This window comes from Heptranchias perlo, chromosome 34, assembly GCF_035084215.1.
Source record: "Heptranchias perlo isolate sHepPer1 chromosome 34, sHepPer1.hap1, whole genome shotgun sequence".
NCBI classification, from domain to species: Eukaryota; Metazoa; Chordata; class Chondrichthyes; order Hexanchiformes; family Hexanchidae; genus Heptranchias; species Heptranchias perlo.
The window spans coordinates 11,879,677-11,897,596 of NC_090358.1; the positions used below are offsets into that span (position 1 = coordinate 11,879,677).

At 38.5% G+C, this 17,920-nt stretch overlaps 1 protein-coding gene across 7 annotated transcripts in view; it reads right to left on the reverse strand.

The window, feature by feature from the left end:
- Window positions 1–17,920, reverse strand: part of sema6d (semaphorin 6D) — a 189,355-nt gene that overhangs the window by 9,884 nt on the left and 161,551 nt on the right. For 5 of the 7 annotated variants that reach the window (XM_067971432.1, XM_067971433.1, XM_067971434.1 and 2 more), the window contains 16 exons: window positions 13,715–13,873; window positions 11,187–11,298; window positions 10,917–10,977; window positions 9,073–9,135; window positions 8,629–8,730; window positions 7,914–8,004; window positions 7,460–7,579; window positions 7,180–7,268; window positions 6,237–6,454; window positions 5,987–6,118; window positions 5,665–5,820; window positions 5,396–5,569; window positions 4,433–4,573; window positions 2,597–2,674; window positions 2,411–2,469; window positions 1,981–2,031 (listed from right to left, as the gene is read on the reverse strand). In XM_067971432.1, the coding sequence (XP_067827533.1) occupies window positions 1,981–2,031; window positions 2,411–2,469; window positions 2,597–2,674; window positions 4,433–4,573; window positions 5,396–5,569; window positions 5,665–5,820; window positions 5,987–6,118; window positions 6,237–6,454; window positions 7,180–7,268; window positions 7,460–7,579; window positions 7,914–8,004; window positions 8,629–8,730; window positions 9,073–9,135; window positions 10,917–10,977; window positions 11,187–11,298; window positions 13,715–13,835 (1,768 nt within the window). In that variant the 5' untranslated portion in view covers window positions 13,836–13,873. The remainder of the gene's footprint in view (window positions 1–1,980; window positions 2,032–2,410; window positions 2,470–2,596; window positions 2,675–4,432; window positions 4,574–5,395; window positions 5,570–5,664; window positions 5,821–5,986; window positions 6,119–6,236; window positions 6,455–7,179; window positions 7,269–7,459; window positions 7,580–7,913; window positions 8,005–8,628; window positions 8,731–9,072; window positions 9,136–10,916; window positions 10,978–11,186; window positions 11,299–13,714; window positions 13,874–17,920) is intronic. The other 2 variants (XM_067971437.1, XM_067971435.1) reach the window with 1 other exon arrangement.

Consider the following 17,920-nt stretch of genomic DNA (forward strand, 5'->3'; position numbering starts at 1 on the left):
AGCTGTGCAGGGCACACTGACCTATATGTCTGAATTTCCCATATACACTTCCTCCCGTGAAGCTCTGTGCCAGGAGTGTTATCAAACAGCACAGATGGGGTCATTCGGCCCATCATGCCTGTCCTGGCTCGCTGAAAGAGCTACAATGTTAATTCATAAAATTTACCCATGGACAACCGAATCCACCAACATCTAAAGGCTTTCATAATGTATTTGGCAATAACTGTTTTCAAAATTACCAAGACACTATTCACTGAATTCTGTCGATTGAGCTACATCTCGGAAGTGGTCTTGAATCAGCACAGTTTGGCTAAGGCCAAGTGCATTCTTTGCAACCGTTCAGATTGCCGTCACTGCCAATGCCTTGAAAAAGGAAATGTCAGTTTTGCAGTGTGTATCGAGATGCTTTTTTTTCTGCTTCAAATTTTCCCCTGAACAGTCCTGTCCTGAAGACATTGGGCCAGCTTGGGCTCGGTTCAGGATATGTGTGCAGACATGACGAGGAACCATTTCTCAAACAATAAATCATGGTTATAGACAGATGGTACAAGGGCAATTCATTTGAGTCCAGAACATCTTTTAATAGTCTGGCAGAAATCAGGCTTCACCTACTGTGGCCACTGTGCTGACTCGGGAAACTTTCACCCGAGGCATGCAAGATGGATGCCTGGAAAATGCTGGTGTCTGAAATCAACTTGAGACTAATTCTGGTGTGACCTACACATGGACAGCCAAAGCATTGACTTCAGGAAAAGCTGAGGTGGTGTTTTTTGTTTAAGCTTATGACTAAGGTCCATCACTGAGATTCATATCTCCCAGTAACTCAGGTGTCTGGCTGAAAAATGTTTCTTGAATAAGAACACCTGGTCCGTGGGGAGGGACTGATGACCTTTGCTTTGCTGCTGCATTGTGGGAAACATGCTATGCTTCAAGGAATTAAATCAGTATTAATGCATTATGGTGCTTCTACTGGATAATAGAAGGGTGAAGTTCCTGCAAAATGTCACTGTGAATCAGCAGTGTTTTGCTGAATACCAAAGGAATATTAGCATGCAGCTTCACATCACCATCTGATTCAGGAATGTTAGCAATAGTGTGCAGCAAAGCTGCTTCTGAAATTGCACGTAGTGAGCACACCATAATATTTTCCCCAAACATTTTGCTTTTAAGACACCCTTATTTCATACATCCAGAAAACCTCAATGAATTAAGGCCAAAGCCACTTTTACGTCTCCAGGAAGTGTCTCATTTTATAAGGGCTACTCTTTTCAAACAAATGGAGCTCGTTGTCAGCCTTTGAGATTAAGGAAGCTTTGGTATTCAACCCCTCAATTCTCTGGATTGGCAGCAGATGCTCATCAGTTTGGAGACCGTTCATAGAAAACACACGAATGAATTATGGACACTACACAGACCTCATGTTTTACTCTCAATGATCTAATTTGCCAGGACATATAACAGCCATTTAAAAGGCGCACAAAGTACAATCTCTATCACATAATATGGATAAGGTTTTCAACATTTTCACTGGATTACATTCCTTCAAATTGAGAATGTAGGTAATGATCTGCTAAATAATGCTTTATGGTGTTAACATTTCATTACTGAAACACAGATCTTGATTTCGGAGAGAAAACGGATAAGCAAATTAGTAGTTAACCAGTGAGATGCCTATACATGCTGGGGAAGCAAAGAAACCCAGGCTGCTACTGAATGCAGCAAATGTTGGACAGTTATGTGTTAAAAGGTAACCTTGGGTAAGAAATCTTATTAGTCAGTGGTGGCTGGGAAACGTGCTGGGAAACACTAATGATGAAGGAGAAAAGAATGATTAGTTAACTACATCGTTCTAGTGGCTGGCAGATGTAGAGTAATTCACACATGGTCATCGGCCATGTGAGCAGAGAGGGAAAGGGTAAAGTTTGCTGAGGTAGGGGAGGAAAAAAAAAAGGTAAATGTAAAAAGAGCAACAAAACTAACCAGATGTTGGATCACCAAATGTTTTGTAATCTGGTGTAGTGGCCAAGATTTCTAAAAGAATTAAAAGAAAGATCAGTGAAAAAAAAAGTAATGAACTTAGCAACTGAAATAGTTTAACTGAAGCCAGCTGTGGGCTTGTATGCTACAAAAATAAAACTTCAGAACATTAGCTTGACGTGCTTCCACTTAGAAATCACTAAAAATAATAAGGATTTTTAGCTCTGCAAACTATATCATGATGATGAAAAGCTTGGCTTTTTTGAAACTATACATGTTACCTGGATGATATGTTAGCCATGCATGAAATTGCATAATACAACAGTAAATCAAGGTCAGAGTGCCTTCACAGAACCTCAAATTATTGGTTTGTGGCTTCACATCCTAAATTCCTTCCATATTAAAACAAATTGATAACAGAAATCTTACTCACCATGACACTCTCCAAGATGTGCTGTGTTGCCATATTCTACATCTTGTTCAAAGATGGTGCTGGTGATAGAAGAGCAAAACACCAGAGATGTTTGAAATACAGCTGTTTTTAGTTTATAAAACATAATTTCTTCAACGAATCGAGTCATCAGAAATTCAGGTGTTAGCATGAGAAAACAAAACTTACTTTATACCAGGTCTCACTATTCCACACGATTTATTATCCAACCAGGCACAGTATGGATCCCGTGAACCAATGCAGGCTCTATGGGTAAAATGGAAAGCAATAACAGACATCTTTTGAAGATACAGTTAAGTTTTTGGGTGGGTACTTTAGGGGTGATTCTGAGATGTGCTCACATTTTGAAAAATCATGAGCATGGGAGTGCTGGACCAGGGAATCACCCCTTTTATAAGAACCTAAGAATGTTTAGGAACAAGAAAAGCCTATACCTTTTTGAAACATACAGCCCACTCTACCCATCTTCTCATCATATCCCTCAATCCCATCTCTCACTAGAGATATATCTACTTGTCTCAGAGGCCTTATAGGTAACTTATTCTACAAGTCTATTACCCTTTGGGTAAAAAAGCTCTGCTTGACTTTGCTGCTTTTTCCTTCCTATCTAATTTTTTATTCTGGCCTTACAACCCTCTGCCACAGTAAACCATTGCCTGGATGACAATTAGATTTTTGGAGATTTAAAAAAAAAACTATATACAAACATTCTATGAGCGTATAACACAATAGGAATAGTGAAATATCCAATTTATTCCGAGTGAAGTCCTAATGAGTCACTATTCAAATAAATTGAGTATCTCATTCTAGGCCCATTTTTGATTATTTTTCTTTCGCACTGATAAGACATGCAATAGGTTAGTTAATGTGGTTTAGTATAATCATGAAGGGCACATTAATGCTCTCCATCACTAGAATAATCCATTATGTCAGGCGACTTCTCCTTAATGCTGCCTCCCTCCCCCACAGTTGTCCTGCAAATCTCGAGCTCGGGATAAAATATTAAATTGACATTTAAATCAGCTGAACATGCTACATTCCGGTGAGAGTCCTGCAGTCAATATTGATACTTTAGTTCTGTTACTTGATTATATTTGCTTTTGTATGACTTTCAAATTTACGATCGGTTACTGCACTGTAAGAAAATCTGCTATTTCAGTTTCATACAGCAGGTCAGCATATAGAACTGTTAGTGAAAAATGCCACAAATTTGTGACAGTCATGGAGAAAAGAGCAAAAGTACCTTTGCCCCAACATTCTATCGTGATTTATTTAATGTCGCACTCTTCCTTCTGTTATTCAGCTTCGCTTCCTGCGTACCTTGAGATTACACAGCACTGGATTGTTTGTTCCTCCCTATTTATTTGAAAATGGTGCTCTCTGCATGCCCCACAGTCACCAGAAGCATTTAAAGTCATGGGTCACTGCCGTTACTTTTTCTGTAGATCTGCCATTTCCTCTGTCTCCTCCCACCCAAATTTTCCCATCTCATTTCCTGAAGCCTCTGATTCAAACTGAAGTATAGTTTCCCAGACAACTGCAATCTATAAGAATTTTGGGCGAGAAAAAGGTGATTAGACTCACCAAATCGTACCTTTTTTTATTGATCTCTGCCTACCTTGTCATCATACTGTTCAATTTCCTCTCTCCAGAAACATTTTCTTACCTGTTGAGCCAATTAGCTCTACCACCAGTCTATTCCCTTTTTTTAAAGTTCCACCTGACATCTCTTCTTGCTCCTGACTTCCTAATTTTTTTAAATTTCTGTCCCGTTATTTGAACCCTTCACCACAGTGAACAACCTGCTTGGATCAACTTTGCCAGTCCCTGTCACAATACCTTTCCAATACGAGGCCTAGTTTAACTGTGTGCAAAATATTAAACTCCATGCTAAATAACTGACAGTATTTCATTGCATTTTATTAAATTCTGTACAATTACCATTCTGATTTTTGTCCTTGATCATCACTAAAGGAAACTATTATAACGTTAAGAAACACTCACTTTTTGCAAGTGCCATAATGTTCACAGTGACTGAGTGGAACACGAATAACACAACTGGAGAAGGCAACGAACAAGGCATAATGGTCTTTGTCAATCTGTAATCCCAGGACCTTTCTGTCATCTTCATTACCAGTGTTACACCTGTTCGTTTTGTTTAAATCAGAAAGACACAGTCAGGTGATACTTTAAAGTATAATGATTCATTGCTTAAGTATGGGCTGATTATTTTAAATCATCATACATCAGACACTCTACCTGATTTCTTTAAAAATCTTGCAAAATTACATCTGCAATAATGTTCATGTGTATTTCTCACACGCTTCATTACTAGAATGTACCTGTGCATTTAGCAGCTAAAGACTATACAATTGAGAAAATGGTGGATGGTGTGGTAGGAAGTACTGTTGGTACAAAGTACTCTGCCTATTTAAATGAAATGAGAAAACTAACTAAACACCTACAACCCTGTAGGAGGTATCCTCAATTAGAACATTAGTTTGCAGCAATATTTCAGGTCTCCTCAGCCAGATAGTTGATGGCATTGGTTATGGATGCATAAGAGTGATGTAATGAGGAAGCCCAGTAACTGGCACTCAGGGCCACAGCAAACTCCAATGCAGAGGTGCCCGAGCATGGTACAGTCAGTACCAAAACGGATACACAGCTGGCACTGACTTATCAAGGCTCAAGTACCATTGCACTGGTATTGCTAGCAATTCCCAGTTTTCTTTATGCATCATTGGATAGGATACTTGGTACAAGAGAAGATCCTAAATGCATTGTGGACAAGGTGAGGAGAGTAATTACCAAAAATACCACAGGGAGATTAGTTCAATTTTGAATATTGGAGAGTACTTCTTAAAGTACTCTCTCCATCTCCTCCCACTTTTAAAAACTACTTTGGCTAATTCCTTTGTAAACACTTAGTTTTTGCAAAAATTAAATCATAAATCTTTTACGTACTTTAAGGGGTTAAAAACATCCATTTCCTCCAGGAGTATGCTGTCATTGAGAGAATTGGGACTGGTTTTTGTTAACACTTTAAGCACCATGCCAGCTTCTGAACCAATAAAGGTAACTGTGTAGTTCTGACGTGGACCTGCAGCATTGTCAATGGCAATTGCTGTCAGACGATACCTATAAAATAACAGTAACACATCATTGAGAAGTTCCATGTGAACAACTGAGCAGGGCAAATAATTCATACAGTTGGTCGGTTCAGGATGTCCTACCTGACCCTTGTCTTTGTGAACCAGGGCTCTTCTATGAGTGAGGGAACAGCAGAATCCATCAGTGGATGAGATTTGATGAAGGATAGCGTTTCATCAGGGAAATCAATAGAGGTTTTGTAAGATTCTGCTGGGCCATGACCTGCACAGCAGCCAGGTCTTAAAAAAAAATACAACACTTTAGTAGAACAAAAGATGGTACAAAACTTTATAAAAGTGTGTCCTGTAATAGTTAAATTGTTTTATACACTGTTGTTAAATAAACTTAATATGCCAAATCTCTGACTTGTTACTAAAATTAACAATGGTAATAGTGGTAATGTACCTTGGCTTTGGTACCCTATCTTCTGGCACAGCAGTCCAGACAGAGTCTGGTGTCTTTTGTTCTTTGAACCTTCCTTTGAATGATTTTTCAATGTCTTCCATATTGAAGGCACACACTGCTGACCCAGGGATGCTATACAAGATAGAAAAAATATTGCGTAAAAAACATTTTTTCCCCCAAAATTTAAGTTCTGACCAATTTCAAAAGAAGAAAGGAACAGTAATTTGATGCCAGGTTACCCATTCCTCACCTGTTAAGCTGTGTTGTAAATACTCCAATAATAGTAGGGTAGCCATTGATTTCTATAATGTCTGTGATAGACTGTAATACATCAAAATAGAAGAACGAATCCCCAGGAACTGAACAGTTTAAACGAGCTTTTAGAAATGATGTCCAGTGCTTTTCGAGTACCCTCTGGGATCCTCCCATGTCATTCTTACAAATCCTTGCCACACGTGAATAAACAGCCTGTTGAAGAAATACAAATGATACACTAAGGAACACCCTTTTTACAGAATCACAATATTAAAGAATTGATTTTGAATAATTAATATTAATTTTTAAAATAAGATATAACAGGCACCGCTGGTAAACAATGCTTTCCTCAGAGATCGGAAATTTTAACACACCTTCAAATAAGCAAAATGCTCCCAGGCCTGCACTACAATATTGAAAAACATATGGTCAATGGGATGTAACTGCTTTAATTAACCATGAGTAAAATGTTTAATAATTTACTGTGGCAAATCTATGTGGGATTGCAAGTAACATGAACAGCATTAGTGTGACTAAAATATTTATTAGTCGGAGGCTTTAGAGAGAAGAATAATTTTTAGAAATCTTTCTGCAAAATTGATCATAAAGTGTCTGTAAATCTTAGATTTCCACTTACAATACAAATGTACAAGAACAGGCTATGCAAAAGGGATCTTCACATCAAATGCAATTAGATGATGAATCCCCATAACATTGATTCTAATTCCATCAGAAGGAAATACCTGACAATTTATAACCTCCCACTCTTTGAATGTGTAATCGAGATTAGACATAATAATTATTCATAAACTAGGCTGCCATATGTTTACTGAACTTGCTGATATAAATTCAGCAATTTTCTTATTTAAGCGAAATTCATTAATATTTCTAATCCTTATTTGTGACTGCGTTGTGACACTTCCAGAAGAGCTACTTGCCTTTCCAAGATTATTGTGTTCAACAGCTATTTCTCTGAAGAAGAAATACACATAGTTTCCATATTCAACAGCATGTAGGAAGTGCGGCTCTGTTAAAAATATTAAATGTATATTTAGGCTTCTGACATTTTCAGCTGCACACACAACTCCTACTTTGTCAGACACTGGGAATTGTAAACACGACTAACAATATTGCCTTAACGTCTAGGAACAAAAGTTTACATTATACTGGTAGCAGTCTTGAAGTCTGATTCAACTGTCTGTACAATTTTAGCATTACCTTTGATCCATTTTGAGTCATATTTTATTGTCCTCAGAGCTGATCCATCCCCCATACTACGGTAGATGACTGCATCACTGGCTAGGAAATCTGCAACTGTTGCTGAGTACAATTTGTTGTCTAGAATATTAAACAGGCAAAAAGGAAGTTAAGATAATTCTTTTTAGGCTGACAGCTGTGCTACTTTCACCCTGACCGTACAAAGTTCTCCTGTGGTTACCTTAGAGTATAACTTTAGATCTTGGCTAAATACTGTTAATGTATTTGTGTATATTATTTCTATATATGTACATGGGTTGTTATTCTGGGTTGTTCCACATTGCGATGAATTATAAGCAATAATAATATTTATGACACAAATTTGGCATACAATGAGCTGTCGTTTCTTTCTAAACTTGTATTGACACTATAAACATCATTAATCATTTAGATTCTTTGCTAATTAACATCTTACCAGCAAAGAGGGCAACGTTGGTTTGCTTGGCATCAAATGGGCACCGTGCCAAACCACTGACTTCTTCGCCATTATAATCCAAAGTATCCAACTGCATAAAATGAAGATAAATTATACCTTGGTGTTAGCATTGTTCTGTACAACAGCTGTGAAGCAATAACATTTTGTATGGCTATAATACAATTACTATTGATGTATTCAAGTGTTGTGCTTCTGTGACATTGCCATTACCCATTCCAAACTTTTAATATTGCAAAAGAAAAATGAACTGTGTCTTCTTGAAGTGATTTATTAATATTTTTGTCTTTCTGAATAAAACAATCATTTAGAGAAGGGACCTAAATGTGAAAGTTATAGCTCAGCCCTTCAGAAAGGAAGTTTTCATATAATTTGTGATGATGCTTTAGTCCTTTCTGGCCTTCGATTTTGGATGTTTTGGCTGACCTTGGTGTCCATTTTACTTTGTTTGAAATGCAGATGTACATTCAGAGCTGTTCTGTGAGCTCATCAAGATCTCACTTAATAGTGATATAAACATTTGTAGGCACTGGGTCTGTGTTTCTACTGAAACTGTTAATCACTTAGTCTGCAAAGTGCCAAGCTGTTGATGGATTGCTGGAAATTCAGAAGACATGTTGGGCTTATTTGGGCAAAAAGGGGATCAATTCTGTTGAATGGATTTATTTTAATTGACTTAAAGTCCGTCATTACTTACCCGATAATATCTGCATACAGGGTTGAAAGCATTTGTGCCACAAACAAAAACAGTATCGTCAGTTTTGGGGACAAAGACTTTGATAAAATTGTGGCATTCGTCCTAATGGAAAAATAAATGCAAAAGTGCATTAGATAGATACCGCATATCTGATTTAATCAGTTTATAGATGATATAGTCTGTCTCAGTCAAATACAGCATGGTTCAGATAAATGGATGTCTGTTCCAGGCAGAATATCAATGCATTATTCTCATTCATTCCAATTTCTATCAGCGCATCTATCTCATGCACACCAATATTTACATTAATCAATAGTTTTGTTAATGCAATATGTATGCTGCACTCCAGTATATAGAGATCCTGATCGAAGCACAGTGTCTGTGGTAAATCAGCTGTTCATTAGAGTATATTTGTATAATCAGGAAATAATTCATAAAACTTACTTTGTGCTTGCCCTTCATGGCACAGTTACTTCTGTCTTGCTGTCTTGATTTCCATGTTAGTTTCTATCAGAATTTAAAATGTAGAGTGCATATTTATATTTATTGTTGAAACTGTACTCATAGATCCACCAAAAATGTAATGGTTGCAACATTTTGTAACAGTGTTTCATAAATGGATTTAATTTTCAATATTTCTTAAGTGGTTATGTTGCAACCTACAAGCACAGATACAGCATGCAGCAAACATGTCAGTTTTACCACTGCACCATCACAACATGGCTGACAGGAAGTTGAAATATTTCAGCTGAATCTGGGTTGTGAGTTATCAGTACCGGATTCTGTCTCCCAAAACTATCTGCATTATAATTTGCGATGGTTTCCTTAAGTACACAAGAGTGAGCAGTTCCGAACTGACCATCAACTGGAGTGCTCTAGCAATTTACAAACTCAACAAAGTACTGGACAATCTCAAGGGCAATTAGGGATGGGCAATAAATGCCGGCCTCGCCAGCGACATCCCATGAACGAATATAAAAAAAATCTGCCACATAGCAACATCCTCAAATGGCCCAAACTGGCTGGTTCAATTGAATACTCATATCAGAACTGCTCTGTTAGCATTTCCTTGGGCGGACAGTAAAAGACAAACAGCAGAGTACAGAAAAGGATAGAAAAAAATGGCAGTGCACAACAAAAACATCCAGAAATGCTTCACAGAGGCATTTGGAATCAATGAATATCAAGCCAATGAAGGAAATATTGGGATGAGGGTGGCTAAAATCTTGGTCAGAGGTGGTTTTTGAGGAGAAGGAGATGGATAGGCAGAGGGCTTTAGGGAGTAAATTCCTGAGTGTGGGCTTACACAGTTAAAGGTACAGCCACTAAAAGTGGAGTGAAGGGGGAGCACAAGAGGCCAGAGTGTCTCTGTTTGTGGGTTTGGGGGGGGGAAAAAGAGAATTGTAGACCTGGAGGAGGTTGCAGAGATAGCGAGGGGTAAGTCCATAATTCAAAGATGAGAATATTAAATTTGAGGGATTGGGGGACTGGGAACCAATATAGGTCAGCAAGGGAAGAGTGACGTGTGAAGCAGGACTTGGTTCGGGATAGGAGACAAGTAACAGAGTTTTGGCTAAGGTGAAAATTATGGAGGATGGGATGCCGGCCAGGAGAGCATTGGAAGAGTCAAGTCTGGAGGTGACAAACAGCAGATGAGCTGAGACGGGACAGAGATGGGCAATGTTATGGAGCTGCCTTGTAGGTGGCCATTGTGATGGAAAGGATATGGGGTCAGGATGGCATTGATACAGAGTTTGTGGCAGGGGCCAAAGACAATGGCTTTGATCTTCCCAATGTTTAACTGGAGGAAATTGTGGCTCATCCAAGATGGGATGTTAGAGAAGCAGTCGGACAAAACCAAGGCAGTGGGGAGGTTGAGCGAGGTGGTGGAGAAATAGAACTGGGTGGCATCAGCATACATGTGGATGCTGATCCTATGTCTGCGGATGGTGTTGCCAAAGGGGCAGCGTGCAGACGAGGAAGAGGGGGGGGCCAAGGATGTATTGAGAAAGGATTTTAAAGGAGATGAGAGGGGTGGAACAAGGTGACGTGCTTAAAGGAGGAGAAGGTGTAAGAGGAGTAGGGGGAGAAACCAAGGTGTGACTTGGTGATAAGGGCCACACCACTACCACAGCAGATAATCAGAATAGTGTCTGTACAGCTAAACACGGTGCAGTCCAGACAACATTTAGTCCTACTGACCAAAGGGGATAATGTGGATGCAGCGTGGTGATATGAAAAGGGGAAGAAAATAGGAGGGGGACAACAAAAGCAAAAAGTTGACTTACTTTGCTAGAAATAATTTCTCCCCTTGGAGGATCATTTAAATTAATAGCATAGACTTGGTCCCTAGAAAACAAAATACAATTTAAGCACGTAAAAATGTTTGCTATATTATAATTCAAGAACTGAGGTAACCGTTCAAGCTTAAGCCTTTTCTTTCCTTTTTATATTTACTTTTGATGAGAATTACTGCTAGAGGATTTAAGTTTAATGTTTAAATTTGTGATTTAATACAAGTTGGTGAAGAATAGAAAAACCTAGATTAGATAAGTTACCTGCCAGCAATATATAGTATGTCTTCAATTTTCAGCATTAGCTGATAGTCCAATCTATGTAAAGACTCATTTCCTAAAAGCCGTCCTCTGAATATTGGATATTGTCTTGAATCTGTGAAAACAGATTTTGGTTACATCTTCACCCAAGATTACATAGCTGAGAAATCCATGCAAGACATGAACTTGGTGTACGTATCTAGTACAAACCATTTGTATGGATAATGCATTATATCGCGCTTTGATTATACTTGAACAAAACAAGCTGGGCCCATTAGTGATTAGATATCAAGTACTACATACACTAACATTTGTTTTCTAATTGATGATTGTCAGATAACCATATGGTGCTCGTTGTACTGATAAAAGTACTTCTTCAGAGTTCTTTCCTGCTCACTGACTCAGTTTTCCAAGTTTTACTTATTAATTATCTCTATTTACAGGGCTCTTTACTCCCTCCCCCATTGGATGGGAAATGCTGAGGCGACGTCCAGCGTGGTCAGGTTCACTTCAGTGCATTGGCTCTTCAGAAAAGGGTTTCTCTGTTTACCAATCTCAGAGATTGATTCTGTATTACCTTGGACATGGGAACAACAAATATGGCCTTCTCACAGGTCAGGTGCAAAAAAGATCATGTAGGTGTCAAACTAAACATGAAAGAAAGAACTGCTTGTATGAAAAATGGTTAAAGGGAGTACTGATTGGTGTAGGATATCTTCCCTTTTTTTTAAATTTAGGGGTGGGGGAAGCGGTGGGCAAGGGGCTGATAATCTTGCGTTTCTAAAGATATTTTGGCTTTCAGACTGGGACCCAGAAGGGCAGCAAGTGGTATTATTACGAGCTGTTACAAACATGCCCCCTCTATGCACATAACAGATTCTTTTTGCAGATACTAATAGGGGGGAAAACAGTGATTTCAGGTACAGGGTGTGAGTGCCCATTCTAATTCTACCCACTTCCCTTCTGAAGCCAATGCATAAACGACTTTGCAGCCATCCCTGAAAGGAGGAACAGAACGAACAGAAAATGGGTCAACTGATTTTTGTACTTACACCTGGTGTAACTTCACTGTCCATATGCACCACTTATGCTTCAAGACACATTTTTAATTTTTGTCTTAGGATGTAGAAGGCCACATTTATTGCTTAGTCCTAGCTGTACTGAGAAGGTGGTGATGGTGCTCCCACAATTGTGTTAGGTAGGGAATGCCAGGATTTTGATCCAACGACGATGAAGGAATGGTGATATATGTCTAATTCAGGAGGGGAACTTAGAGGTGACAGCATTCCAATGATATTGCTGTTCTTGTCCTCCACAGTGGTAGATGATGTCTAAGTAAGCTTGGTAGTTTGCTACAGCGCATCCTGTAGATGGTGTATTCTGCAGCCACAGTACACCAATGCTGGAGGGGGTGGATACAGAGTTCAGTGGTAGAGCCACCAATCAAGCAGACTGTTTTCTCTTGGATGGTGTTGAGCTTGCTAAGTGATCCATTGCACTAATGACTCGAGCCTTGTAGATGGCGGAGAGGGTTTGAGGTCAGGAGTTAAGCTGCTCATCACAGAGTATCCAGCCTCTGCCTGCTTTTGTAGCCACGGTGTTGACATGACTGGTCCAGTTGAAAAATAATGCTTTGAGAAATATTTTGGATTTGAAATTGATTAACCAGCACCATCTCAGTGAAGCTGATTCTGCCAATCACCATCCAACTTCTTTGTAGTGTCAGCTTGACACCTCACCTTTCAGTCAAAAGGTTGTGATTTCAAGCCCCACAATGGAATTGAGCATATAATATAGGCTGATATCAATGCAATACTGAGGGAGTGCTGCATCGTTGGAGGTACCATCTTTCAGATGAGATGTTAAACCAAGTCCCCAGCTGCTTGCTTAGATAGATGTAAAAAATACATGGCGCTATTTGAAGAAAAGCGAGAGTTCTCACCAAAGAAAGATTATTCCATCATTCATTTTCTGTTCATGGGCTCTTGCTGTCTGTGCAATGCTATGATTGGCACTTTCAATGTTTACCCATTGAGGGGAACTAAGGCTATGTGTTCCTGTTCATCTGCAGTCAACCCCCCCCCCATTATCTAAGCCTAAGAGGTCTGACTGATGCTGGGCAGCAACACATATCCTGAGTTCACTCACTGAGTAAAAATTAAAAATGCTGCTAGTGGCAATTGTAGCAAAATTAATTATTATTTCTTAATACGAATGGTAGCAGCAGAATGAATGTTCTTGATTCTGCAGTCCTTTTAAGACAATGTTCTAAATTATTAAAGGCAAAGTTCCATAGATTAAGATACATATGAGCTGTTATTTAATTTATTTTATATAACACAGATCAGATTTCAGGTGTCTTTCCAACTTGTACTGTTGTTATTTCATTGCCTAGAGCAGCTGGCCTGTTTGTTACGTTTTATGATTGAATGGTTTACCTTGTCAATGTGTGACTTTGGTACTGATTTTACTAATCCATGTCTGCATGTACACAGAAGAAAAAGTGACATTCCAAGAGGTACTTCACTTACGGTGGAATTCTATAGTGTTAATGGGTTCATCATCTTCAGGGAAGCTAACGGCTACTGTTGGGCAAGCCATCAATAGAAAGAGGGGCACTGCAAAGAAGGAATAATCTATGGAGAACTTCATCCTTGGCACTGAGTGTTTCTTTTCAAAATGGAAACTACCTGCAAAAAGAAAATAGAAAAACAAAAAAGAATTTTATAAGCTGTTAAATCATGCTGAAATCATTGGTGAAACAATGTCAGCACTATGTCCATCAGAGTTGTAACTCCCTCCACTTTCTTCTGGAACTCACTCAAAACAGTAATTTTTTCATCATGTTCGCTGTTGTTCCCACTGTTGATTTGTAGTTTTAAATCCAATACAATTTTAAAAAAAACTGTTAAATGATATTTGATGAAGAAGCCAAGTGATCCTATGTAATAATGAAATCCAAAGGCGTCTTTTATATCTAATGAGTTTTCTTTCTTGGTCAACATTTATCCCTCAACCAACATCACTAAGATTATCTGGTCATTTATCTCTTTGGGACCTTGCTGTATGCAGATTGGCTGCCACATTTCCTTGCAATACAACAGTGACTACACTTCAAAAGTACTTCACTGGCTGTGAAATGCTTTGGGACATCCTGAGGTTGTGAAAAGCAATATATAAATGCAAGTTGTTTCTTTCGTTGTTTTTATCATGTCAACAGCCGTTTGCCACTTGGCTTTGTCTTGTGCCAAAACGAACAGCCATGATATAAGCGCACCTTGTGATATATTATTGACTGACAAGCTTGTCTTTCATTAACTCACTGAAGGATATGCAAAGTTCATAACTTTGGGTATGTTTTAACAAAATGATTATGTGTACTATAGGATAGAAAATTGTTTTATTGATAAATATTTTTAATTGCTGAATACCAAAAAAGTCAAAGAACCCTGTGCTCAATGAATGTTCAGTACAAAAATCCCATGGGTGCAAAGCTCATTTGTGTTCTTCAGAAAAATTCCTTCTACCTTCAAGTCATAGGCTAACTTTGAACAGCAATCAATTTTTCTCATTGACCTGCTTCAAATTTACTGTTCCTAGAACCAAACTTCTATGGCACATCTGGAGTTAACCACTGAAAATTTGTAAACTTTTCATTGATTCCAGATTTGCTGCAGATTAGAAATTTTCCTCCCTTAGAGGTGGTTTAGCCTTGCAGCAAGTCCCTTGTAGAGTCAACATTATTCAAACATGTATTCAAAGTGACTGAGTTTGTTTTTATTGCACTCAGCACATATAAAAACAGCATGTCATTACCATGCTGACATGGTGCAACTGCAGTGGCATCATGTTTGGGCTGGTGCTTCATATTGAGCTTAGTTGTTCTATAAAAGGGGTAGATATCAGATTCAACAGAAACAAAAGTAGAAATATATAGAATGACTCAATTCCCATCCCCCCACTGGAATACAGATCGAGTTGCTTTTCATTACCAGTGGTATTGAATTTTACAATTATTTACTGAACAATACCATGAGCAGTGCTCACCAATGCTGCATGCTTTCATGTTACGATTTTCTCCATTCCTTTCCTGAGGACACTGGCATATGCTGGGCTCTGGTTTCATAGGTGCCAGCTGGCACCTTGCTCAAGAGCCTGTTCTTCCTCGTTGCAAAACTGTTCCAACAATTTGGGGTTGGGGGGGGGGAGGGGCTTGGGCATCACAGCTTAACCAAATTGTGTCTCCACATGTCCACCAGCGGACAATGGATAGAAACGGGAACACTGGTTGGTTTTTCTGCTTCTGAGCCTGAAGCTGCGGAGACCAATTGTAATTCTGCCTCCACTACCCCAACGAACCGCACAGAACATGGATGATCTTAGTCTGTATTGCTCAGTAACACAGCATGCAGTACAATTACCTATTGAGCTTCCACTGGCAGCTGTAGTGGCAAATATAAATGACAAATGGATTCCTAATTGATGATCGCCATAACGAAAGCAAGAAAATTAAGCAATAATTAACAGTCGATTATTTGGACAAACCTCCAATATTACATAACAAAATAAATTATAAGCTTACATATTTATCATTTAGTTCGGAAAATGCTACAGAAATCTGTAAAATTACAATACTGTTTAGTTTCTTCATTTAATTTTCATTACCAATTGTATAAAGCAATACAATATTTCCCTGTTCGCCACTAGTTTTCTTTAGGCAATAATCAGAACTGCATATTGAATTGTGAAGCGATATGTTTAAAACAAAGCCACTTACCACTTTCCATTCTACAGCTGAATATGACAATAATTTAGTGTGCACCTTCTGTTACTATGAAGACTAACTTGATATCAGAGGAGGTAGTCTAGATTCAGTAGCAGCCGTCTGGTGCAGACAATTTCAAAATGTAACATTTGCTAATTTATGTTCCCTTGAATTTTGATTTTTATTGTATGGATTCTGCTATAGTTTGAATTGTAAAAGCCTTTAGCTGTTGCTAATGAGACTTGGTGCATCATAAGCTTGAATGAAATAACAAAGAAAAAATAACATGGTTTTGATATCACTGTTCAAAAGATCATCCAAGCTTGTAAAAGGCCAATTTACCATTTTTGATCAATGTCAAAACAAAATTTGTTCTGTTAGCAACATGTTGAAAACACAGCACTGCTAATAATAACAAAAAATTATTGGCTTCTGGGTTTGCCTGTTCCAGATCATGAAAATAACAAAAGGGCTATGATCAGTACCATACCAGAGGAAGTCTCTCGGTCTGTACACTGCTGATAAAGTGCATGAAAGTCTGGTAATGTTAATTGATGCAAACACTCACAGGTCATTAGAATTGCTTTTCTTAACCTTTGTAACTTTCAAGGTTACCGTTACTTTATGTTTGAGTGGTTCCTGTCATCAGTTTACCCTACACACGCAGTGAGGATGCACAAAGGCAACACCAAAATGGGGGATTGCATTATTTCTCCTTGGACGCACAGAGGCACAGCCACCTTCTCTAGTCAAATTACTTGCAGTTCTTGTACAATATTGAGGTGTTATCAAAAAATATATATCATGGATATATGGGTGTTATATAGCTCGTGGAAAATTTCAAGACAGTATAATTATATTCGTGATGCCTTTAAAAATTTGTAGAGATTACAATTACGTGCATTGAATAATGCGTAAAGCCAACGTATCTACAGAATAACAAACATGGCTAATTAGTGTTCCAGCTGCTTCCCTCTTGTCAGACTTTGATGTACAGTACTATTTAATTTTTAAACTTGCAGTTTATGATTATGAAATAAGTTACAATTAAGATATGAGAAAACTTAGGTGAATATTCAAGCTGTAGGGACCATCTCCTTAAGTCAACTGCTTCATGCACCAGTTTGCTGGTATTACCCCCAAGTGTGCAATTCCTCTGAGGTTTAAAAAGGGCCAAATTAAATGCAGGCTGCATTTCAGTCTCGCTAATCTGTTAGAATGGTGACAAAGTACGTTAGTTTTTGCCTCAAGATTAAGCATTTCACTTATGTTTTTTGCGCTTTGGTGGTTGAATTACTTTTTTTTAAAAAAAATTTGGTTAACGTTGGTTAGGCCTCAGCTAGAGTATTGTGTTCAATTCTGAGCACCACACTTCAGGAAGGATGCCAAGGCCTTAGAGAGGGTGCAAAAAGAGATTTATTACAATGGTACCAGGGATAAGGGGCTTCAATTATGTGGAGAGACTGAGGAAGCTAGGGTTGTTCTCCTGAGAACAGAGAAGGTTAAGGGGAGACTTGAAATCAAAATCATGAACGGTTTTTATAGAGTAAATAAGGAGAAACTGTTTCCAGTGGCAGAAGGGTTGGTAACCAGAGGACACAGATTTAAGGTGATCGGCAAAAGAGCCAGAGGCGACATGAGAAAACATATTTTTTACGCAGTGAGTTGTAATGATCTGGAATGCACTGCCTGAAAGGGTAGTGGAAGCAGATTCAATAGTAACTTTCAAAGGGGAATTGGACAAATACTTGAAGGGAAAGTATTTACAGGGCTATGGGGAAAGAGCAGGGGAATGGGATTAACTGGATAGCTGGCACATGATGGGCCGAAAGGTTGTGTTGTACCTACGATGATACCGTGATAAATACCGGATTTGAATGTAAACGAAAAGGTGATGTTTCAAGCTTGCTTGGTTTATATTGAAAGTATCTTAGCTGTGGTACAGCTGGAATTATATTGTTAAGGAGCCCCA